At 34.7% G+C, this 25,969-nt stretch overlaps 2 protein-coding genes across 2 annotated transcripts in view; one reads left to right on the top strand and one right to left on the bottom strand.

Moving 5' to 3' along the window:
* RB1 (RB transcriptional corepressor 1) overlaps positions 1 to 25,969 on the top strand; it is a 163,976-nt gene that overhangs the window by 84,405 nt on the left and 53,602 nt on the right. The gene's annotated exons all lie outside the window — the stretch shown is intronic.
* Positions 20,055 to 22,243, bottom strand: LPAR6 (lysophosphatidic acid receptor 6). Its single transcript, XM_045977935.1, has one exon. The coding sequence runs from the start codon at positions 21,325 to 21,327 to the stop codon at positions 20,311 to 20,313; it is 1,017 nt and encodes a 338-aa protein (XP_045833891.1). The 5' UTR covers positions 21,328 to 22,243; the 3' UTR covers positions 20,055 to 20,310.

Here is a 25,969-nt window from a genome sequence, read left to right as displayed (position 1 = left end):
TCACAGGGCCTGTCCAGATTCAGGGGGTTCCCTTGAATAGATGTCGTCTTCTGTTTGAGGAGAGGCAAGGTGGGATGGAAAATATTGTGCAGCAAATGGAAAGAATGGAAGCAGTTAAAAGTAAGGTATGTGGGTGCCATGGCAGAAAATGGGGGACTTTCCATCTAATGGCCTTATTTATTTATTTTACAAAATAGAGTTGAGGTAATTTGCTGAGGGTGGGTTGGTGGGTTGGGATAGGGAATGCAAAATGGTGTAGTCAGAAGTTTGAGGAGAGTGACCACAATTTTAATTAAAAAAACCCAGCTTTTAATTAATTAATTAATTAATTAAGGAGTTTATTCATTTGACAGAAGCAGGGAGAGAAGCAGAGGAGAGGGAGAAGTCAACTCCCTGCTGACCTGGGAGCCCAACTGAGGGCTCAATCCCAGGACCTGGACATCATGACCTGAGCCGAGGGCAGATGCTCACCTATCTGAGCTGCTCAGACACCCCTTAAGAAACAGCTTTTAATGAAATTTAATAGAGAGAAAGATATTTTAACTTTATATTCCAGAGCTAGAACATTTTATGTAGTTTACTGTATTCTAAGAAATAATGTTGGGAGCACATGAATGATTTGGAATGGAGATGAAAACCACTGGAAATGAGGTGGGTCAAGGAATCAAGAGGCTGAGAGATGAAGTCACCTGGACATGTGGTAGAGAGGAATGTGGACTAGGCACCAAAGTCTTCAGTGCTTGATGGAAGTGACTCTGAGATCAGAGGTTCTAGGAGGGGCAGAGAGTTCCTGAAAAGAAAAGATCCGTCTAACTTCTTAAAAAATTTTTGTACAATACCTAGTTCATTGTTTTACATATAGAATTTAAGTGCAAAAACAACTAGAATTGTAATGTCTTATTGATTAATCTACCCCTTAATTTATGAACTGACCCTCTTTATCCGTTGTACTGTTCTTTGCTCTGAAAACTGCTTTGTCTGGTCAGTAAAACCACCCCAGATTTCTTTTCTTTAATATTAGCTTGGCACGTATTTTTTTCCCATTCTTCTACTTTTAACCTATTTGTGTCTTTATACTTAAAGTAGGTTTCTTATAGGCAGCATCAGTGTTCTGTAGTTTTCAGATACAGATCTTTCACCTCCTTGGTTAAGTTTATACCAAACTATTTTAGTCTTTGTGGTACAATTTTAAATGGAATTGTTTTCTTAATTTCTCTCTCTGCAACTTTGTTATCAGTGTATAGAAATGCATCCAATTTTTTTGGTATTAATTTTGTATCTTGCAACTTTATTGAATTCATTTATTGTGCTAATTTTTTAGTGGAACCTAGGATTTTGTATATACAGTATCATGTTATCTGAACAGACCAATTGCTAGTAATGAATTTGAATCAATAATCAAAAAACTACCGACCAGAGAGATTCACAGGTGAATTCCACCAAACACTTACAGTTAACGCGTATTCTTCTCAAACTTTACCAAAAAAAAGAAGAGGAAGGAAAGCTTCCAAATGCATCTTCGAGTCTAGCATTACCTTGATACCAAAACCAGGCAAAGACATTTAAAAAAAGGAAAACTATAGGCCAAAATCCCTAATAAACATGGATGCAAAAATCCTCAAAAAATATTAGCAAAAGGGGCGCCTGGGTGGCTCAGTGGTTTGGGCCGCTGCCTTCGGCTCAGGTCATGATCTCGGGGTCCTGGGATCGAGTCCCGCATCGGGCTCTCTGCTCGACAGGGAGCCTGCCCTGCTTCCCTCTCTCTCTCTGACTGCCTCTCTGCCTACTTGTGATCTCTCTCCGTCAAAATAAATAAGTAAAAAAATCTTTAAAAAAAAAAATATTAGCAAACCACATTCAGCAATGTATCAAAAGGATTATGGATATGTGGACTTTATAGGCTTCATCAAATTTGGAAATTTTTGTCTATTATTTTCTTAAAATATTTTAGTTGACTCCTCCTACCTCTCCTTTCAGGGATTCCAGTCATAAATGTATTAGGTAACTTAAAGTTACCTAATAATCTGTTACTCTGTTTTTGTTTTTTTCCCCAGGTGTTTGTCTTTGTTTCATTTTAGATTGTTTCTATAGCTGTGTCTTCAAGTTCTGAAATGTCTAATCTACTATTATTTTTCTATCTACTGCAATTTTTAATCTTAGACACTATATTTATCATCTTTAAGTTTTATGTGAATCCTTTTTTACGTCTTCTGTATCTCTCTTTAACATGTTAGGTGAAAAAACATGTTTGGGCTTTCCTTTACCTTCTTGAACATATGGAATATAGTTATAATAACAGTTTTAAAGTCCCTGTCTATGAATTCTAACATCTTTGTGTTTAGGTCTGTTTTTATTGACTGATATTTCTCCTATTTATTTATTTGCCTTTTGGGTCTACTTTGTAATTTTTTTTATCAGGTGCCAGACATTGTGATTTTTACCTTATGGAATCCTAGATATTTTCATGTTCCTTTCAGTATGTTTCCTTTGTGTTTTGGTACAGAATTTAGATTCTTGGAAATAATTTGATCCTTTTTAAGGCTTTTGTTGTTTTTGGACAAAGCCCAAGCAGTCTTTAATCTATGGCTAATCTATAACACCCTTCTGAGTACTCTACCCTATGTCACATGTATTAAAAGATTTATCCACTCTGGTTGGTGGAAATCAGAACTCTTCTTGGCTCTGTGTTAGCTTCTGAAATGGCTCTGCTTTTTCCAGTGTTTTTTTGTTTTTGTTTTTGTTTTTTATTTCCTTTGGCTCTGGATAGGTTCTGATAGGTTCTCCTCTGAAGACTTGAGCATAACCCTCTGTAGATCTCTGGAGCTCTCTCTTTGCAACTCTTTCCTTTCTGTGTAACTCCTTCCTCTGGTATTCTGTGCAGCTAATTTTAGCTACCTTGGCTTCCTTGAATTCTGAGCTCTGTTTTCTGCCAGGGAGACCAATGGGCTTTTTCTTCTCTTTGCTTTGTAGCCAGGGAACTCTCTCCATGCAGTAAACTGAGGCAGTGGTTGGATTTACCATGTGTTTTCTTTTTCTCAGGGATTACTGTCCTTTGCTACCTGCTGTTCAACGCAGAAATCTATTGTTTCATTTATGTTGTTCAATTTTTTAGTTGTTTAAGCAAGTCCTATTTGTTCCTTCATCATCATGGCTGAAAGAGTTATGCATAGTATTTACTGATAAAAATTTTTATAAATATGTATATTTAAGGTATCCTAAATATTTTATTTCTATTTTCCTATATTAAATGCATCATATCTTCTGAATAATATAGTTTTGGAGGGGTACTTATTATATGGAGATCATAGAAGTACTAGTTATTAACTATTGTTTTAATTTTAGTAAGTCACAAGAAAGTTGAGTATCCTTTAATTGTTGTTAAATATAGCTGACTCATTAAAATGGATTCTGTCATACTACCTTCCCGTAGTCACCAAACATTAGCAAATTTCTTCCTTCAGCACTTACATAGAAAAGATTAAAAACATTTCTCTCTTATTATTTTTCCAAATTTTAAAAGACCTATTTTACATACCAGCACCATTATAATGAAAAGCTTATATTTTTAGAGTCCCAATTTGATGAAGAAACTATAAACAAATTTTTAAGCTTCTTTGGTGTCCTTTTGAATGCCAAATTTGATAGGAAGTGAACACAAAAGGCAGAAAAGCCTGTGGCTTTGAAAAAGCCAAAAAGGATATCTGTTCTATATTTGTATGGTAGATAATTAACCTCTGGTACACTTTACAGAAGGTTTTAGTATCTACCATGAGACATTTTTTTTTTTTTAAAGTTACATTTTACTGAGAGCTGTGTCTCAGGAAAGTGAGTGAACTGTAAGATAATGATTAAGTCATTTATAACAGTTTTCTAAGAATATGGGTAAGGATGATGAAATAATATAATGCCATATATTGTATTGATATAATAGCCATGTTATGATAAAGGAAAATATTTTATGTTGGGTTTTTAAAAAGCTCTTCATGAGTTATTTAGAATAACTGTATACTTACTTTTTTGCCAGCAAGAGAAAACATTTTATTTTAATTTTTTAAAAAAAGATTTTATTTATTTGAGAGAGAGAGAGAGAACAAACAAGGGAGTGACAGAGGGAGAAGCAGACTCCCCCCTGAGCAGGGAGCCCAATGTGGGGCTCAATCTCAGGATCCTGAGATCATGACCTGAGCTGAAGGCAGATGCTTAACCGACTGAACCACCCAGGTGCCCCTGTTTTAATTTTTTTTAAATCTGATTCTTTCTGAAAGTATAGCTAAGGCTTTAACCTTTCTCGCTCTGACCCAGTGTGTTCCTAATTTCTTGTCCGTACCTCCCATAACGAACTAGTAGTTTCTTAAGATTTAGGAGACTTCATTAATCAAAAGTGAAATTGCCTTTTTTGTTCTAAGTACAACTTTGTTTACCAATATTTATGTTTTTACATTACTTTTCAAGTTATCCAGGCTTGAATACTGAATATTTAAGAATCTTACAATTTAAAGAAAAATACATATATATGTCTCTTAGATTTATTTTATTAATTTTTAAATCCTTTTTTCATTTACATTTAGGCTCCTGTTTGATCTCCCAGCTTTGCCACTATCCTCCATTTAAACTTTGGTGCTAAGTTAATATTTCTAAATATTTATGTATGCCTTTCTCCTGTTCCAAGAACTTACAATAGGTCCCTGTTGCCATTCAGAAAAATTTAACCTCTTTTCTCTGGTTATGGAATCTGGCCCTTCTTAGCCTCACTTCCACTAGTCCTCAAACACTTACTAGAGCCAGAAAGTTCTTTTATTTGTGGAACAAACTGCATTTATCCAGTGACTGATAACCTGCCTGATGTGGAAACAGAAGACCCGTTTTAGGCCCTGACTCTTTCATGTGCAAGTTAATGTTTTTGTCTTAGTTTTTTGCTTTGTAAGCTGAGATAGACCAAAAGATTTGAGTTCTTCTAGTTCAAATATTTTATGTTTCTACAAAACTATTTTAATGTTAAAGGACTTATTTGCCAATACTGAATATAGATCCATATTCCTTTAAATTGCTTCACAGTTTATAAAATATTAAAGGAAGATTCTTTTATAAAATATTAAAGGAAGATTCTTTCAGAAGTCTCATTTCTGTGTTCTCCTTTAACTCAATTTTTCCCAGTTCTCTTTGGGCCATACCTAGTATTTTGTATATCAGATATTTGAAAGGAATTGTACTTGTCCTTGTGAGATATATAATGACATGGAAAATTGTCCTTAGTCTTATAGGAGCTTGCTTGGTACCTGGTGGAAAAGTGAGTAAGGTAAGCCACAAGGGTCAAAGGAGGGAATAATCATATGTTGATAGGAAAAGACCTGCAACAGATGTAAAAATATGGAAAGACACAGAAGTAGGAAAACCTGGAATTAGACACATTGGGGGAAATTATGGCCTAGCTTTGGCAGTGGTAGATGAGTACTCATTTAGTACTCATCAAGACTAATTTTGTCTTAAAAGTTCAAGGTTGTTTTTTTTTAAGTTAGAGTTTTTAACCTCATTAAAAATGGAAAGATAGTTCTCTTAGTAAAGGAAATATTGTACAAATGTACCAATTAATTCTATACACTAATTAAAAATGAAGTGTGTGTACACCAAAACTGTTTGTCTAATTTAATTCTCACAACAATCCTTTGAAGTTGTTAAAACTATTTTCATTTTATAAAAGTGGAAACAGGCTTAGGAAGGTTACTTAATTTGTCTAAGGTCACCCAGTCAGCATTTTACTCCAGACAGGTTTTATTCCAAATTTTGTGTTCATCTAGTAAAGTGTTCCTCTCATTGTGCCCTTTTATTTCTGTTGATTCACACTGTTTTTATTACCACTATAACATGTAGTCAAGCATGTGGGGCATTATAAAAGGCAACAGCATAAATAGTTATTTTTATTCTAAGTGAAAATATCATATATTTTCACTTAGAATAAATAATATAAAAATAAAAAATACATTTTTTTTTATCTTGAATAACGAGGTAAGTGTTTTGTCTAGAAGCTAGTTCGTAATAGGAAGGGAAGAAAGTACCATTTGGGAACCAGCTCCTTTGTGCAGTGCACTGTCATTATTGGTCTGCTGGATCCTTTAGGAAGAAAAGATTAAAAGAAAACTTTACAAAAAAGAACAGATTATATTTTAAGAGAAAGTAATTAGTGCCCATATGTGTTTGATTTATACGACTCTTGGAAATGAGATTTTAATATATATATTTTTAGAATCCATTATAATTTAGGGTTGATGAAATTAGGTATTTGGATCAACAACCTCAAGGAGATTGAAGGGAGGGATAAAAATTCAGGGGTGGGAGGTTGGGGGAACAGGTGGTGAGTAATAGGGAGGGCACGTTTTGCTTGGAGCACTGGGTGTTGTGCAAAAACAATGAATACTGTTATGCTGAAAAAAATAAATAAAATGGGGAAAAAATTAAGTGAATTTTATTTTTTTTTAATTTTTTTTTCAAGATTTTATTTATTTGACAGACAGAGATCACAAGTAAGCAGAGAGGCAGGTAGAGAGAGGAAGAAGCAGGCTCCATGCTGATCAGAGAGCCAGATGCGGGGCTCGATCCCAGGACCCTGGGATCATGACCTGAGCCAAAGACAGAAGCTTTAACCCACTGAGCCACCCAGGCGCCCCTGAAGTGAATTTCAAAGCTAGGTTTGTTTTCATAGGCTGAAATGTTAGAACTGAGTTTTCTCTTAGCTTTTAATAAAAGATCCCAGGTATTCCTAAAGTCTTCTGTAAGAATGAAAAAATGTAGAGCGTGAACAGGGAAAGTAAGGAAAGGCAATATCATAGAAATAAAATTTCTGATAATATCCTTGTTTTCTACTAGTGGGCTGGTATAGAGAAAAATTAAAAAAATACAGATGTTCAGAAAAACACACACAAAAATAAGGATAATAATTTAGTTAATCTGAATGAATTATCCACTGAAAAATGAATAGATGATTATTTTAAAAGATCTAAGAATATAAACTCAATTTAGTAAAATAATTCCATTTCTTCATAATTGTTAAGAATCAATGAGACATTAAACTGGTTTTTTATATGGTTTCTTATATGTTAAAAAACAATAAATGGGAAACCCAAAGTAACTGAGATGGCTATTATAAATTAGTCCAAGTCTTCTTCTGTACTAAATGCTGATATGAGCCTGAGCTCTTGATCCAGATCTATTTACGGTTTTAAACATAAAATCTTTTCCTATCTAAACCTTCACTCAGGTGCCTTCTAGTCTTGCATGCCATGTTTGACTATTCTTTTCTCTATGCATTTGCCTTCTTCTTTAATCTTTAGAACACTCTGATATACATGAGTAATTGGTAGTGTTCACTGTGGAGGAGACTTGTCTCCCTTTCTCCTCTCCTATTGTCCATATTATATGTTTTCCTTATTCATGAATTGGTATAAGGACTAAAGAAATCAAGGAATGTTAAAAAAAAAAATTAATAACTCAGAAATGTCCCTTAGGTGTAGCTCATAGAAACTTGCTGTAGGAAGCAGTGCTTTTACAAAGCTCATCACCAGCTTAATTCTTTGGAATCTTTCCTGATCATCATACAGACCAGGATCAAAATTATCCTCACTAATGCTTATAACATTGCAGTGTAGAAATCTCAATAGATAACACTTTTGCATGTGTGCTGTCACAGGCACTGTTAAAAGTATAATATGTTAACTCCTTTACTTTGCAAACTCTGAAATAGATGATGTCATTATCACCATTTCACAGATGAAGAAACTGAAGCACAGAGAAATTGAGAACCTTTTCCTTATAAAGATGTAACTGAACTCCAGCATTGTTAAATGTGCGCAGTGTTTGCTGTTATACTGCAGGTGGAGTTTGTTATATTGCAGGTCCACAAAACTAAGTGACTGGCAGAGCCGGAATTTTAACTCGGGCTATCTGGTTCCAGAGACGGTGTTCTTAATCTCTGTGCTCCCTTATGGTGTATATTAGCTTACTGTTGGATATACTCAGTGTTGTGATTGGTTTCTTTATTCTTACTTTATCTGTATTTGTGTCTTTCTCTCTGTGTGTCACTGTGCTGCAGCAGAAGGAACCTGGGCTTTAAGTTACCAGATTGCAGTTTTCACAGAAGGTAAATAATGCCATCCCTGTTTTACAAATAAGAAAAGCTGAGGTTCAGAGAAATTATGTAACTTGCTTTGGTGTGATTATGAACAAGTCATGTCTCTGCATCTCAGGTTTCCTTGTGTGTAAAATGGGGATAATTGTATTTACCTTTCAGAATTATTATGAGGAATAAATGAACACTTATGAGAATGGTACATTTTATAAACAGAACGATTATTTATTAGTTTCCTTCATTCCCTTTCTTCTACTATAGAGTGATATCTTAAGAACAGAGAACTGAGAATACAGTTAAACAGTATTGGATCTGTTTATCCTCGCTACTGGAAGTATGTAGAACTTTTCTCCTGGGGTGTTCCCTTCTCCCGTTGCCTTTTCAAAACGGAAAAAGTTCAGGGGGAAAAGGTGTAACTGAATTCCAGTATTGTTAAATGTAGGCAGTGTTCACTATTATACTGCAGTTGGAATTTGTTATATTGCTTTAGTTATGAATCATGTCAGTAATTACCTGAGGGCAGTGTTAGTTCATTATTCAAGTACAAACAAGAAGGAAGATAGCAATTGTAGAAGAAAAGCTCAGAAAGAACTTTTGTGCTTATGGACCTGTGGAAATGGAAGCAGTTGTACTCTTGTTCAGAGTGTCTTCTACAAGGTCATGATGTTAGGAAATTTCTGGAATATAATCTTAGAATTTTCAGTCTCTAAACTTGTAGTTATCTCCTAACTTTAATAGTGAGGAACAGTTCTGGAATCTGAATGTGGAAGAAACAAAAAATAGAAGTATCTTATGAGATAATCTATTTTAGTTAATATAGTTTCTAAATTCCTTCAGCAATATGAGAAGCTATTATTATTAATGAATTTAATAAAATTTTAGCAACACTCTGGGGTGATTGTTCCTAAATCATTTAATTAAATTCTGTTACTTTTCATAATAAAATAGGACCAACTTTTTGATATTTATCTTTTCTAAATATTTATGACATGTTCTTGAAACTGAATGGTCACAACCTAGTCTGTTTCAAAATGCATGTCAGTGGCCCTTGTGTGTTTGGTTTTATTAATTTACTGATTGGTTCTTCGTATTTTCTACCATTGTCAGAAATAGCCAAATATCAAAAGCATTTATGGTATCTTTCTGTAAATATGGATTTAGAACTGATTAGGAAATGTCGAATAGGAAACAGCTGGATTTGCTTCTCTTTCAAAAGCTTTATATTCTTCTTGCTAAGTTTCAGTGTTTCTTGCTTCTGTTAAAATGTAACATAATTTCTCTTTAAGATTTGATTATATGCCAAAGACTAACAGAAATCTGCCTTGCTATCTTGTATTTAAATTCATTTCCTTTTTAGAGTTGAATATCTGATCATTTTTATCCTTACTAATAAATTAATAAAAACTTATTTTTATTAATATATGATTATCCTTACTCTTTCTATGTTTTAAGATAATTAAAAGTTTTTCATTTTTATATTAAGTAACACTAGTTTTTATAACTTAAGTTTTGTCATTTTGGTTTTTTCTTTCAACAGTAAAAATGAGAAAGGTGGAAAAGTAAAATGACTCCTCTCTTACCAATACACGAGTCAGCCCTAAACAAAAATGAACATAGGATTTCCTAATCCAATACTGAACTCATAAAAATATAAACTTGTTCTTAAAAATATCAAGTTTGCATTGTCTTTGTAACAGGCATACTGGAAACTTTCAGTACTATGTACTTTTTTTTTTTTTTCAGTACTATGTACTTTTAAACCAGGATCTAACTCACATATTTAAACAAGTTCTTCTGAAAATAAACTTTTCCACAGTCCAGTTTTAAGTGAAGAATAAAGGGCATGGGTGGATGGAGATTGCCATGATAATGCAAAAATGATATACCTGACCTTTGTGATTATTTCTGGGGGAAGAACAACAACTTTTTCCATAATCTCTTACAGACAAACTATTTATAATTGTCCCTTTTGATTTTTTAAACATATGTCCATATTTTTCCCTTCTCTTTATATCAAAATTATGTGTGTTTCAGTCTAAAAAAACTTATAAGAGCACAACACAAAATATAATAATTTTTGTCCAACAGTTTTGAAACCAGTTATGTTGGCCATCAGCAAAAATCACATATGTGACATTTAAGCCAAAAGTATAATTTTTAGTGCTGTTTTAATATTTATTTTTATTTCAGTAAACTGCTTTTCATTATACATAAAATCTTTTCCTCTGGAAAGCCTAAATTTAGTCCAGTATGAATATTTTACACTCATATAATGAAATGAAAGTTCTTTATTTTAAAATAAAGAATTGTAATAAAGTGATTCATAGGTTTTTTGACTATTAAAATATGAGCTTAACAATAATTGGTTAAATAGTTTAAAATATTAGCATTTTTTTAAAGAAAGTAAATTAAAAATTATGTTGTTCATAATTAATGGATTTGCTTTGTTTTGATGAAAAAGCCCTTTGCATATTATTTTCCAGCAGGAGTAAAAGGGTTTAAGTAGTATAATGTTTTCTTGTTGAATTTATACCGTGCAATCACTTTTATTATTTATTTATTTATATCTCAATTAATCAACATATAATATTACCATCAGTTTCAGATGTAGTGTTCAACAATTCATCAGTTGTGCATAACACCCAGTGCTCATCACATCACATGTGAAATTGCTTTTTAAAAAAATATTTCTGGTTCGAAATAGCAAACTGACCACACACCTTTACCTGCTTCCTCCCCCCAAACTCCTCCAAAAGTTACAGAAAGGAAAACTAAAAAGCACTTGTGGGGTGAAATCCTGCAATACTGAGACGATAAAGTAGAAAAACTATGGAGGGAAGTTGAGCAGTTGATTCAGGTTTGAGGATAAAAAGTAAGTGACGGACATATTGAAGGATTGACCAAAGTTGATAAAACCACAGCTCTGAATACACACAGGAAAGGGCTCTGGTGGAAGTGGGAGTCTTAACCTCCAAGCTCAAAGTAGCAGTTATAGAGAGTAAGGCAGCAATCAGGAGAATTTTTTTTTAAAAAGTGCTGTCTGCCAGTAGCTCTCAAACCTGAGCATGCATCAAAATGACCTGGAGGACTTGTTAAAACACAGGTCACAGATTGCTGGGTGCAACCCCAAATTTTTTGGATAGTGCCCAAGAATTTATATTTCCAACATGTTTCTAGGCAATGCTGGTATTGCTTCTCTGGCCACTATATCTTGAGAACGTTAGTCCATGAAACATTTGGACCAGTCCCCCACCTCAGTCCATACCAACCTATAAGAATCAGGAAAATGCACATTCCTCTGTACTAAGGAATTAGAAAATGATGCCCCTTTGGATACAGGTACTCCTGATTTGGTATGAGAAATTTATGCTGAAGCCATGTGCTTTTGTGAAGTGTACAAACTATACAAATACATGTCTGACCCCACCCCAACTTTTGTGTATTCACACATACACACATGCACACACACACACACACACACACACACACACACACGGTACCTACAGCTTCCTGCTGAGTCTATAAGAGAAGCGGAGCAGAGAAGTAGGTAAATCTATAAATTAGGTAAGTTAGGTAAATTAGATGAATCTATAGACTTCTATAACAGATTTGAAGAAAAAATGATACAGGATAGGTAATTCTTCTTAAGACAAAAGCGCATCAAATTACTGTGCTGTGAGGTTATGTTGCCCTAACTTTGGTATTTTTTGGGTAACCTCAGTTAATACCCATCGCCAAAAGAAAGATCAGATTAAAAAAAATAATAACAAAAAATTTTCAAAACCAGAAGATCTAGTGGAAAGGGTTCATAGGTCCAAATGGGATAAATGTATGTGGATACATCTTGATGAAAAATTCAGAATTCCAAATGTAGTGAGAAAATCATAAAAGCTTCCAGCCAGGAAAAAGTAAGTTAATTACAGTGGAGTAAGATCCAGATCAGCATCAACGTTTTTAGTAGGAGTATTGATATCTGATAACCTAGAATTTTGTGTCTAACCTACATGTCAAACCAGAGGGTAAAATGAAACAATTCTCAGACATCTAAGGCTCAGAAGGTCTATCTCTTGACTATCCTTTTTGAAATAAAATTACTAGAGAATATGATTTAACAAATTAAAAAACAAAACCAAGAAGGGAGAAATTATGAGATCTAAGAATTAAACAGGAGTGCAGAGAGAAAAAAGTGGGAACAATTCTAGGATACAACAGGTCTAGAAAATAGTTGTTCCAAAAAAGAAATCCATAGTTACATAAAGAATGTCTTAAATAACACAGTGGTTTCTTTTAACAACTCTATAACCTCATCTAAAGGTGGGGATTCAATAGTAACTAAGGTAAATCAAGTTTATGGTGATAACGGCAAGAGTTGAATTCTTGTGTCATAGAGTAGTATTAACAAAGGAAACTTTATTCTCTTTCTTTGGCTTTTGAAGAATTAAGTGTACCATACATGATATAAGAGGCAGCTTTTATTTTCTTTACATTTTTGTGTATAAATATAGGGCATTTATTAGAGCTACACTGACAAATATCCAGAGTAGGTACTATAATAAGGAAATACATATTGGTTATTAAAAATTAACCTTCAGGGGCACCTGGGTGGCTCAGTTAAGTGGCCAGCTCTGATTTTGGCTTAGGTCATGATCACAGTGTCCTGGGAATAAGTCTCATGTGGGGGGGGTGGTGTCTGTGCTTAGTGGGGAGTCTGCTTAAGGATTCTCCCTCTCTCCCTCTCCCTTGGCCCTCCCCCCGCCATGCTCCCTCTCTCACTATAATAAATAAATCTAACCTATGTTAGATGCTATAAAGAATACAAAGAAGTACAGAACATAATCCCTTTCCTTAAGGACCTTGAGGTGTCAGGAAGATAAAAGGATAAGTAACAAATGCAGAAAAAAAAAACTAAATAAGTGATATAGACAATAAGCATTATCAAAGAAGATTTCGTTTAGGAGTTGAACTGGCCCTTGGAGGATGAAAAGGATTTTATCAGAGAAAAGGGGCACAGTGAGTTTTATTGATTGGGGTAGAGAGTGGGGCAATTAGTTTGTCATGTGCCTAAATGTCTAGAGTCAATAAAATTCCAGTTAGGAACACAGGACATGTAGTAGACCATCCAGGAGTGGAGGAATCTTATTTGGGAGAGAGAAGATACACCAAAAAATTGAGAGGTCAGGACTGTATTTTGGAGAATGCTGAAATTTGAAACTGGACTTTCTCTTTCAAGCAATGGAGAATCTGACAACTTTTAAAACTGGACAGGGACGCCTGGGTGGCTCAGTCCCCCTGGGCCTCCAAATCTTGATTTTAGCTCTGGTTATGATCTCAGGGTTTCTGAAATCAAGCCCCACTTCATACTCTGCACTGGGCATGAAGACTGATCTGTCCCTCTCCCTTTGCCCCTCATCCCACCTCTCCCTCCCTCTCTAAAAAATGAACAACCGCCCCCCCCCCAAAAAAACTGGACGTTAAGTGATTGGTATAAAGTGGTGATTTAATAGGTAAATCTGGTTGACCTGTCCTGGATGGTTGAAGAGAACAAAACAGGAAGCAGGCTGAGGGAGTGCCTGGGTGGCTCAGTCGGTTGGGTGTCTGCCTTCTGATTAGTTTGTGACCTTGGGATCATGGGGTTAAGCCCTGTGTGGGGCTTTCTGCTCAGTGGGGATTCTTAGTCTCCCTCTCACTCTGCCTCTGTGTTCTCCTCCTGTCTCTCAAATAAATAAATACTGTCTTAAAAAAAAAAAAAAGGAAGCAGGCCGAGGATGTAATTGTAGTAGTCCCAATATAACATGGTAACAGTGGTGACAATGATTATTTAAAGGGGGGGCGGCTGATAGGGAGTAGGGTGGAGGGGAGGGTAGAACCTGGATGGCTCAGTTGGCATCTGACTCTTTGATTTCAGCTCAGGTCATAATCTCGGTGTCCTGAGATCAAGGCGCCCCACTACCCACTAGAACTCATGTTCGTCTTTTAATAGAATTTTAAGGTTCATTCATTCAACAGGTGATTGAGAACTATTACGTGCCGAGTACCAATTATGGATGTAGTTCTAGGGTGGGTTTGTTTTTTTTCTTTCCCATCCTTGTTGGCTTTAGTTTTTTGACTATGTGGAACAAGAAGTGGCACATACAGCTCCCAGGCCAACCACCTGATTGTGTAGTTTTATTGGAACACAGCAACACTCATTCACTTATGTTTTGTCTGTGGTTGCTTTTATGCTGTAAGGCAGAGTTGAGAAATAGCAACAGAACCTTATAGCCCATAGGCCTAAGATACTCACTATCTGACCCTTGAAGAAAAGAGTTTTCTGATTCCTGATGTATAACATGAACATGTTTCCCGGAATCTTACACTCAGATAAGTGTCATAACCTACCATGTCCTTTCTGTGCTGTGCTTCACCCCTATTACTTGCTTTTTGGTTTATCTTTCTTATATTTCTTTTGATGAAAATAAGCAAATGTATGTATGCTGTCTTATTTTGCCTTTTGTTATACCAAAGATAGCATGCCATAAGTATCTTACACTACTTTTTGCACTTACCACTTCCTGGAAATCTCGGCTTACCGGTTCATAGAGCTCTTTCTCATTCTTTATTACAGCTTTGAGGTACTGCATTGTATATGTTCTGCAATTTATTCAGCCAGTCTTCTGTGCTTGGACTTCTAGGTAGTTTCCAATATTTACAGTTTCAAATACTGCTGCACCTTGTACGTGTGTTTACATTATTGAAATTATGTCTTCAGGGTACACACCTAGAAATGAGAGTGCTGGCTTAAAGAGTGAGTGTGTGTGTGTGTGTGTGTGTGTGTGTGTGTGTGTGAGAGAGAGAGAGAGAGAAAGAGAGAGAGAGAGATATTGCCAAATTCCTGTCCATAAGGGTCATACCATTTTCTGTTCGCATCAGCAGTGTATGAATGTACCAATTTCTTCACAAGGGTTGCTCATTTAATTTTATAAAGTGATGACATTAAAATATTCTTGCCATCTTTCATCAGCATCATTTCAAAAAAGAAAGGCCATTTTATAAGGGAGAAAATATAAAATAAAGGTTTAGAACAGCTCTTTTAGTTAAAATTGAATAAATATATCTCTCTTATTGTGATAGTTTTCATTTTGCTGAAGACAAATGCATCTCTACCCTGTAATCAGAGGAATCTTTCTGAAATGCAAATCTATCATTTCTCTCCCAACTGGAAATTCTTCAGGGCTTTCCACATCTCCTCAGATCTTAACATGGTTGTACTATGGCCTATAAGTACATGTAAGGCCTCAGCCCTCTATCTCCAGCTACTTTAGCTTTGTTTTAGTTCTTTCGGTATACGAAGGGTCTTTGCATGTGCTGCTTCCCTGACCACCATTAAAGAAATAGATAAGTCAAAAACAAACAAAAACCCCCAAGTTCTTCTCCTGGCTCTACCTTAACTTGTTATGTGACCTTATGCAAGTTACTTGGCCCATTAATTCTTCAGTTAAGATGAGCTGTAGACTCTTTTAGTTTTAAATTGTGAATTTACCAGAAGTCATGTTGATGCGAAGGTTAATAGAACTCAGCACATACACCCTATGGCTTTTTTTTTTTTTAAGATTTTATTTATTTATTTGACAGAGATCGCAGGTAGGCAGAGAAGCAAGCAGAGAGGGAGGGGGAGGCAGGGTCCCTGCTGAGCAGAGAACCCGATGCGGGGCTCGATCCCATGATCCTGGGATCATGACCCGAGCTGAAGGCAGAGGCTTTAACCCACTGAGCCACCCAGGCGCCCTATGGCTTTTAACTATAATTTGGCTTTAAGTATATAACACATACTTGTTTCTCATTTTACTCTTTACTTAAATTTTAATTATTTTCAAAAATTAGTTGATGAGTTGATGCTATATGAGTAAAGTGAGGTTTGAGTTTGAAGAGTGGTTATTAAGTTCATGAATTATCTCTGCTTCTGGGGTCTTATATCTTGGATTCTGTTTTTGGCACTGCTTTCAGCACTTGAATCAGTGTGATGAGAGATTGTTTTGTATCCTTTTAAGGAGTTACTGGAGTAAATTTTTTTTTTTTAAGATTTTATTTATTTATTTGAGAGAGAGAGAGACAGAGTGAGAAAGCATGAGAGGGGAGGTCAGAGGGAGAAGCAGACTCCCCATGTAGCTGGGAGCCTAATGTGGGACTAGATCCCAGGACTCTGGGATTATGACCTGAGCCCAAGGCAGTCACTCAACCGAGCCACCCAGGTGCCCTGGAGTAAATCTTTTTTGAGAACAGGAGGAAGGGGGAGGACTTGATAGAGAAGTTGGCCTGGAGTTAATTTCATACTATTCTATTATCCTGATCAGTTGCATTGTTTAATTGATAATTCTTTGTATTTTTGTAAAATTGACTGTCAAAAAATGGGTAGCAGACATCAGGTAAAAAGGTTGAAGAAAGACTAAATAGGTAATTAAGAATTTGTGATTTTAGGAAAGTGTGTATGTTGATTTCTGGAAAATGTTGTAATTAGATATTGTGGACCATTAAATAGTCTGGTCTATTTAAAGATGTTTTGTGCCCTTAACTTTGTCCATTAGTTCCTTTTATTTATTTATTTTTTTAAAGATTTTATTTATTTGACAGAGAGAGATCACAAGTAGGCAGAGAGGCAGGCAGAGAGAGAGGGGGAAGCAGGCTCCCTGCTGAGCAGAGAGCTGGATGTGGGACTCGATCCCAGGACCCTGAGATCATGACCTGAGCTGAAGGCAGAGGCTTAACCCACTGACCCACCCAGGCGCCCCATTAGTTCCTTTTAATTTAGAATTTATTTCTTGGAAATCATGTTATAAATGGATAATTTGATTTCCAGCCTAGCCCAGTTTATTCACAACTAAGAGCACCAGGTTATCTTCCCTTACTTGCATCTGGGTTGGATTGACATGTAAGTACTAAAAAAAAATTGAGTGTTGGAAAGTAGTAAAGATTCTGCTAGGCAATAGTAACTTAATATGTTGAGATATATAAGAGATCACATATCAGGTTCATTCATTAGGGGTCCAAAATTACAGAACCAAAAAACAGTTGCTTTAGATATGAGTCATAAATTAAATGTTTCTCAGATGGGGATATGAAGTTTTTTTTTTTTTTTTTTTTAAAGATTTATTTATTTGACAGATAGAGATTACAAGTAGGCAGAGAGGCAGGCAGAGAGGAGGAAGCAGGCTCCCAGCTAAGCAAAGAGCCCGACGCGGGGCTCGATCCCAGCACCCCGGGATCATGACCTGAGCTGAAGGCAGAGGCTTTAACCCGCTGAGCCACCCAGGCGCCCCGGGATATGAAGTTTTATATGAAGTTTTTGATTATTATAGTTTATATTACTCAATTGAGTGACTAATCTTTAAATACCAGCATCTATAAATTTATACCTCAAATCCACTTTCAGTATTTTGAATGTAGAATATAGTCAAAACTCCTTGATGAAGTAGTGTGTCTAGTTTCTTTAATTTTTTTGTATATATATTATGTATAGCACATATATTTTCATATGTTCTTTTGATAAACTAGTTACTTAATTGTTATTTCCTCAGAAAAGGTCATTTCTGAGTTTAGAACTAGTCATTAGGATCCTAGAGAGCTGTTTTCCATACCTTAAAAATGTTCTCATCTTTTGTTCCTTTGAAGGGTTTTAATGTGGAACAGAAGATCAATTAAATCTTTTATAAACATGTTAAAAACAGTGGGCATAGTTTTTTGAGAGGGATGTCTTTGTACTATCACTTTTTTTTTTTTAAAGATTCTATTTATTTATTTGAAAGACAGAAATTACAAGTAGGTGGAGAGACAGGCAGAGAGAGAGAGGAGGAAGCAGGCTCCCTGCTGAGCAGAGAGCCCGTTGCGGGGCTCGATTCCAGGACCCTGGGATCATGACCTGAGCCGAAGGCAGAGGCTTTAACCCACTGAGCCACTCAGGCGCCCCTGGACTATCACTTTTAAGTAAAAGGAGTAAAACTCTCAAGCATTCTCAAGAGGTTTTCTGGGAAAAGAAGACAGAGAAAATTCTGAGTATGTAATTTACCATAAGGTGCAATGCTAACAAAGGAAAATGACTTTAGTACACTCAACTACTTAACTACACTGTCTGTGTAGTTAAGCTTTACCCAGGATTTTGAAGTTCAAGAGAATACTAGTATTTGTTATCTGTTAGCTATTACTTTGTGAAAAATCTTACAAAACTTTTGATTCATCTTTCTGTTGACAAGAGGGCAACAAAAATATCTCCAGTAATCACAGTAACAACAAATATCTAATGACAGTTTTGCTTGTATTTTAAAGTAACAGCCATACTTTGAGATCTTGCTCACAGATATTTAAGCCAGGGAAACTGAGAGAAATCTCAGTTACAAATTCTCAGCTCCTCTTTTTCTACATCATTAAGTTGTTACTTTTCAAAAGTGCTAGGATTTGTTTTCTGAAGAGGGATATCAAATAAAAAGTATCCCAATTGAAGACATTAAGGATTTATTTTGCTTTTGGTTTTATCTAAAGGAAACCATGACTACCTAAAGAAAATTCCCCCTCCCCCATTATTTTATTGAAAATGGATTATTTATCTAACAAATGACTATGATTTGTCTGAAATCATTGTAGCCCAAACCCAGAGAAGAGCAAAAATCAAATTTAAATTAAGAGTAATTGCCTATGGCAACCCTGTTGGGACCCCTCTCATTCTTGAGAGCTTCTTCTGTATCTTCACTTAATAAACTTATATTGCTTAAAAAAAAAAAAGTATTTGTCCAAAGTTGTGTTCAAGACTTGAAAGATTAGATGTAAAAATAAAAATACATTGAATGCTGAATTTATTTATGTCATTTTCTCAAATAAAAAGCATTCCTTTATAGTTAACTTTGGAGAACTGCTTGAATTTAGAAGAAAATATATGTCGGAAAATGAAAAAGTTTTAGTGTAGTTGGTACTTAATATCTACTAAATTATAGCTCAAATCAGTATCTTATCAGTGTTTAAGAAATGAAAATGTAGTTGTACTGAATTATTTGGCCCTGTAGTTTTGCTGCTTTTTACATAAGGAACTGTTTTTACTTTATAAATTATTTTGTTATACATTAACATTTTGCCTAAGTGGAAATATTTTCAGCTGTTCAATATTTGACTTTAAATGGTCAAAAGAGAAAAGGGGGTGTGTAAACCTGGCGATTTACAGACCTGTACCCCTGGGGCTAATAATACATTATATGTCAATAAAAAAATAAAAAATTAACAAAAAAATAAAAATAAATTAAAAAAAGAAAAGGGAAGTAATATAGTCATTGATCACTTTCTAAACACCAAGTCTTGTATTTCACTGTCTTAATATCTGTGGTATTTCTGATTTAAGGTGCATATACAGGTTACTTATTGTGACAAAATATACCTTTAAAATGTACCTCCAAGTAGTTTTTTTTTTTTTTTTAATGTACCTAGCAAAACAGCATTTTGTTAGCTTCTTCCCTCTCAATTTTGGTGGCATGTATTATTTTGAAATTGAGCGCTGTTATATCTAGAAAATAGATCAAAATAATAATTTTAAAGCTTACATACTACATGGTTAGGTAGCACATGGTTCTTATGAATTGTCTATAAAGACAAAAGCCTGGATATTATCTGTAACTGCTCGAGATCCCCAAATAGTGTGTTGTTATTCTAGAGAAGAGATTTTAAGCTGTTTTTTTTAAAGACCCTCCAAAACCACTGATTATTTCAAATTATTCTCCTTTCTCATTTATGTTATAGTTCAAAAAACATGATTAGTAGTTTCAATTCAGATTGAAATAGAAATTAGATATATGTTGAATAAAAATATTAAGTACGCAAAACGTTTATTTTGTTATAAATCATTTAAAATTGCTAAGAAATTAAACAGTACACATGGTCATCACATGATTTAAGTCATAGTCACTTTTAGACTTTGAACCAGTCTTTTAGGGATTTTTTTAATGAAGAGGAATGTACAGGTCAAAATGGCTCAGAAAAATAAAATGGTATGTATACAAGAATAGAATACATTTTAATACTTAACACTTTGAATACAATTTTTATACTAATAACTTTAAAATGTCCACGTGTTTATTTTCTTTCAGAGGTGGAGAAATAGTTGTCCAAGAAAACACTTCTCACAGTTGAAGGAACTTAGAGGTTCCCAGTGTAGTCCCAGTGATTTCATTTCTGGCAGTTTATATTGTAGATTCACTGTCAAATATCTTACTTTTTAAGGTCTGTAGGTTATGTTGAATAAAGTTCTCTGTGCTGTGAACCTCAGAGAATCTCAAGTCACTTCTTCTAGCAGACCAGTTTTTCATTTTTATTGAATTCTGAATCGTTTCCGACGTGAAGTAATAAACTATAGGGTCAAAGCAACAGTTCGAAACAGCAATGCAGAGAGTGATTGGGTACATGGTCCTCACTGCTGCCACCGCTGAGCAATTTACAAATGTTTGTGTTCTCATAAGAGAATATAAAATAAGGTTGATATTGTAAGGCACAAAACAGAAGCAGAATATGACCAAATGTACAAAAATCATTCTTAAAACTTTAGTTTTGTTTATTTTGCTTCTACTTAATGTAACAGGTTTATTTAAAGTTCTTAGCACCACACTAGAACAAGTTACATTTAAAATTAGAGGAATAAAAAATCCCACTATTTCAATGAAAATTACAATCCTTGAGAGATACGTTTTCCATGTGGCTTCTGGAAATTTTTCAAAGCAAAAATGAGAGTGGGTGGATGGAAAAAAAACTGCTGGTGCACTTCCTCCTATTACAGTTAGCCATACAGCAATGCACACAAGTTTTGCGTTTCGTTTGGTTCTTAAAGTCTTTGACTTAAATGGGTGGACAATTGCCAGAAACCGATCCACACTAATACAGGTTAAGAACAGAATGCTTCCATACATGTTGGTATAAAACAGCATCACTGAAATTTTACAAAGTACATCTCCAAATGGCCAGTTCTGTGTTGCAAAGTAAAAAATCCTAAAGGGCAAAGTAAAAACAAAAAGCAAATCTGACATTGCCAAGTTAATCATGTATGTTGTGGTTTCGTTTCGCACTTTGAGGGTGCAGATGAAAATGTATATGGCAACACAGTTGGATATTAACCCAAGCACGAAGACCATACTAAACATGCACCCATACAAAGTGTACTTAAAGGAGTCATCATAGGAGCAGTTGGAGCTGTTATTGCTTACCATTATAAAGGCACGTCCAATTTACAGAATTGAAGTCCTTTGGTCAGCTGCAGTCTTCTTTGGTATTCAGATTGTGATCACTTTATAAGCTCCAAAGTATGTGCAAATTCTTTGTATCTTTAGATGGTTTTATAAATATTTCCTTTTTCTTTGAAATCTCAGTAAGAAACATGAAATTCGTTGCTGTAAAGTTTCCACTTGGTTCTTCAACAGGAAGATATTCTCATTTTCTAATCCAGAAAATCCATGAATCCAGGGTTTAGGTAACTGACGAACAACTTTTGAGAAAAATGTAGTCAGTGAAGCCAAACTGTTGGATTATACATTTAAAGAAAAGCTGTGTTCTGAGATGGGAATAAAGCTACTCATCTGGTAAATTTGTATTTCAGTAGTCAAGATGAATATTCCCAAAATTAAAGTTTCTTTACGCTCCAGAATATTTAAGATGAAGGTAGCCGTCTTTTTTTGCTTTCAGTGCAGAGTTTCAGAGACTTAAACATTTCCAGTTTGGTCTCACTTGCTCCTTTTAAATGAAGTTTTCCTTGTTGGTATTCCTGCAGTGGATTCCAGATGCTGGTAAGCAGAAGAGTCTTTAAAAGTTTCCGAAATAAATTCCTAAGCGTGTTAGCTCTTGCTGAATCGAAGCCTTTTCCTCCGTTGCCAGATGTATTGTGAGATGGGCTTTCTCTGAAGTGGAAAAGAAAAGCTTGCTAGATTTGTAGTATGACATCACAGGAAGAAGAGGCTGGGCTTGGACAAAGAAAGGTTTCAGCCCCGTTTGTTTACTGTGCCTTTAATCTGATAATGTGTCTTCTGGGAGTATACCTAGGAGACTTGCAAATGGTCACTGGCTCTGGAGCTAAGCCTCTGCCCTTTAACTCTTTTTATGCGGAATTGCTTCTGGGATTTTGGCCACCTTCTTTCCTGTCTTTTATTTCTTTCTATTTGGTAATAAGACAGCAGTATTAAGCCCATTTTCTCTTATTTGATTGCTTTTGTGTTTGGAATATGACTTTTTAAATTTCTTTTTTAAAAGAAATAAAATGTGTATGAGTGTTTATTTATAAATTAAAATCGTGACATCTTAATATAGCATTGAAAAAAACTGTTTAATGACTTATAAAAAAGAGAAATTTAATCTTTAGGCATAAGAGATACTTGACTGACCGGTGGTAATTTTGCCACTTCTGGCTTCTGTTTGCCATAATTGCTCCTCAAGAATTAATTAGTATGATTGTGAATGGCTCCAATCCTGCATCTCTTCTGTTTTTGATAAGCAGTTTTCTAACATTCTTTCCTCTTTCCTTTAAAACTGAGTTAATATTTTAGAGCACTTTTGACTTTTAAATAACTCACTTTCACCAAAGAATAAATTTAAGACTCTGCCTGCCTCTCTGCCTACTTGTGATCTCTGTCTGTCAAATAAATAAATAAAATCTTAAAAAAAAAAAAAAAAGAATAAATTCAAGAATGTTCATGTTTGGCGTGGTATTTATCTTACGCACAGAACTAAGTTGCATCTTTTTAAAAAAACTATTTTTCCCCTAAATCAATTGAAATAAGTTTTGGAGAATAAAAGTTATACTACTTAGCTAAATTTTAGGATCATTATTTTATTTTCATTACCCTGAGCCTGTCTCTTACCCTCTTAATATGACATTAACTGTGTATGGCTCCGATTTTGTCTTCATTTAAAAGCTCCTATGAGTTATTTCTGAATATATTTATATCTAAGGGATACTCATTTTTTTAAAATCCAAAGAACTTGGAAGAATAAAGTATGTACAGGATGGAGATAATTGAATATGGATGTTATTTCCTCGAGGATTGAAGATACCACAATCTCTGGACACATACATGTTTTTTCTTGCTCTAAACTACCATTTTTCAGAAAAGGATAGATCCAGTTACTTTTCACTGTTGCTGTTCTCTGGTTTCATTGAGTTTGGGCCCAAACTCTGTCTTTCGAAATATCTGTTAGGAAGATTTAGGGAATTGAAGAGTGATTTGTTTTTTCTTCCTAAATTACCTAATTTAAAAGTAATACATTGCAGTAATATGTTTTATGCTGATTTTATACCTTTTTAATTATAAAACTAAGTTTAGCAACTTCTGTTGTTTGTTGATGAATCCTGCCTGAATTATATTCTGCGTTCTTTTTTTATAGTTTTGACTGGGAAATTTATAGTCAAGTGACACCAAAAAATGAGTATTATTTATAACCAATAAACTTAAACGTTAAAGGGCTGAATTCTTTGGGTATTGCACTGGTAGTGTTCATATTAGAAGGCAGGTGAATAGTAATGAAATAAGAAGTAGTTAATAAGCTTGTATTACTGAGAAAAAAATTCTATTATAATTTCTTAGTAATCTATTAAATTGATAAGCTTTTTGGTCATCATTAAATAATAAGTAGTCATGTGCCCTGACCTTGTTTATTTCTGCTTTCATTTTGACTATGGCATTGTCTCAAACAAAGAATTAAAATGTAGTAATTCTACATTGGAATATTCTTCCACATATTGATGTTGTTATTCACTGGACTAGTTATTCATTTCCAGTTTTTCATGTTTGAATTATTGCTGCTTATAGAACACTATTTGTTTTTTTTTGTTTGTTTGTTTTTTAAAGATTTTATTTATTTATTTGAGAGAGAGAGCATGAGAGGGGAGAAAGTCAGAGTGAGAAGCAGACTCTCCAAGGAGCAGGGAGCCCGACGTGGGTCTCCATCCCAGGACTCTGGGGTCATGACCTGAGCCGAAGGCAGCCGCTTAACCAACTGAGCCACCCAGGCGCCCCAGAACACTATTTGTTGAATTAAGCTTTTTGTTATTATCAGTATGTTAGTATATGTTTGTATTTCTAATTCTTATACAGTGTTTGACCCTTAGTCACATGTTTGCTGATGAATGAATCACAATCATAAACTTTTGAACACTGTTTCTGTTGAGGAAAAGAACAGTACCAGAGGGGCCATCTGCTTCGGGGAAGATTATTAAATGCTGGATTTTTCAGGATACTTCATTTGACTTCTAATTAAGGAACCAAAGTGAAATTAGATAACTTGAAAATTCCTTAGGTTAAGATTTGAAAAATATATAGTAACTGCTTATATAGTGAGTTAAATAGAGGGAATTGAGTATATTTAATAGGTGCTTTGTATTTGATAACCTCAGACCAAACTGTTATTTTAATATGAGATTTGTACACTTCTGAAAGGTAAGTCTGTGAATCAACTTATTTCTTTTTTTTTTTTTTTTTTTTTTAAAGATTTTATTTATTTAATTGACAGAGAGAGAGATCACAAGTAGGCAGAGAGGCAGGCAGAGAGAGAGGAGGAAGCAGGCTCCCTGCGGAGCAGAGAGCCCGATGCGGGGCTCGATCCCAGGACCCTGAGATCATGACCTGAGCCGAAGGCAGCGGCTTAATCCACTGAGCCACCCAGGTGCCCCTCAACTTATTTCTTAAGTGAAGCTTAAGAGGGGGCTGAAAAAACATATGCCACTGAGTTGAAATTTAGTTATTCTCACTATGTGAGTCTTCGCTTTTCAAATTTTAATTTTATCATCAAGAAGCCAGGTAAATAGCCAGCTAACCTCTAAAGTGGATGTTTTATTCACTACCAATAATAGTATAAATCTTTTAGTTGTGGAACTCATTTTTTATCAGGTTGTGAGAGAGTATTCTTGTAGTTAAGTATTAGAAGTTAAAAGATTTGGACAACTTGTGAGTTCTTGACTGAATTTGTGCTACAGTTATGAAACTGAGGAGGCAAGAATCTGACTTTTTTATGCCTGATTCAAAATAGGCTTATAATAGTTTGTTGGATGAATAGATGAATCTTTAATGGACACTCACTATAAACAAATAATGTGTAGAGAGGCTCCTCAGCCACTCTTACTGTCTCTTCGTTTTCATAGTGGTTATTTTCTAACCTTGATAGCAGTATCGTTTTTATCTTGCCCTATTTTCATTCTCACTGCCACCTTTCTGGGATAACCCTGTCACTCTTATCTCTATGGTTGTTATAATGCCTTATCTTGTCTTCTTATTTCCAGTCTCACCCTTGTCCATTTTCCCCCTGTTAGTCTGTCACAGGTCAACTCATGAATGAATCGACTATTTATTCATTTATACCCTTCTTGCTTCCAAAAAGTATATAAAGCAGATGATAATTTTAAAATTGTCACAACTGATGGAACTAATAAACAATTACCTTAGTGTTTTATTACTTGTAAATGATACCTAAACTTTAAAAGTTTAAAAAGAAAGTATAGAACAGTTAAAAAATTTAAATGTGAGAAATTTTTCTATGTATTAGTCATTTCATTCTAAAAAGTATTCATTTTGAACACAATAATGTTTGCAAAAGGCAAAAAAATCTTAAAACACAAATTCATAACACATTAGTAAAAGAATAAAAGCCAAGTGTTAGGCAGGGAGAGAGATGGGTGGGAAGGTGGGCAAGATGTGAAATAATGATGTTAGAAAAATCTAGGCTGCGGGAAGCTACTGCATTTGAAGCAAGACAGAAAAGGAAAACTTGATGGATTACGTTGCTTTCATTTAATGAAAGAAAACATTATGCAGTGTCAAGGGAGAAACTTTGGTTTGTTTTATCTCAGAACTACATTGTGAATCTTTA

The sequence above is a fragment of the Meles meles genome, chromosome 14, assembly GCF_922984935.1.
Source record: "Meles meles chromosome 14, mMelMel3.1 paternal haplotype, whole genome shotgun sequence".
Taxonomy (NCBI): Eukaryota; Metazoa; Chordata; class Mammalia; order Carnivora; family Mustelidae; genus Meles; species Meles meles.
The sequence above is the reverse complement of the archived record's forward strand: the minus strand, read 5'-3'. Positions and strand labels throughout refer to the sequence as shown.

What these genes read in the sequence shown, in the direction of transcription:
- LPAR6 (XM_045977935.1), bottom strand. Translation starts at nt 21,327, where the DNA reads ATGGTAAGCAATAACAGCTCCAACTGCTCCTATGATGACTCCTTTAAG.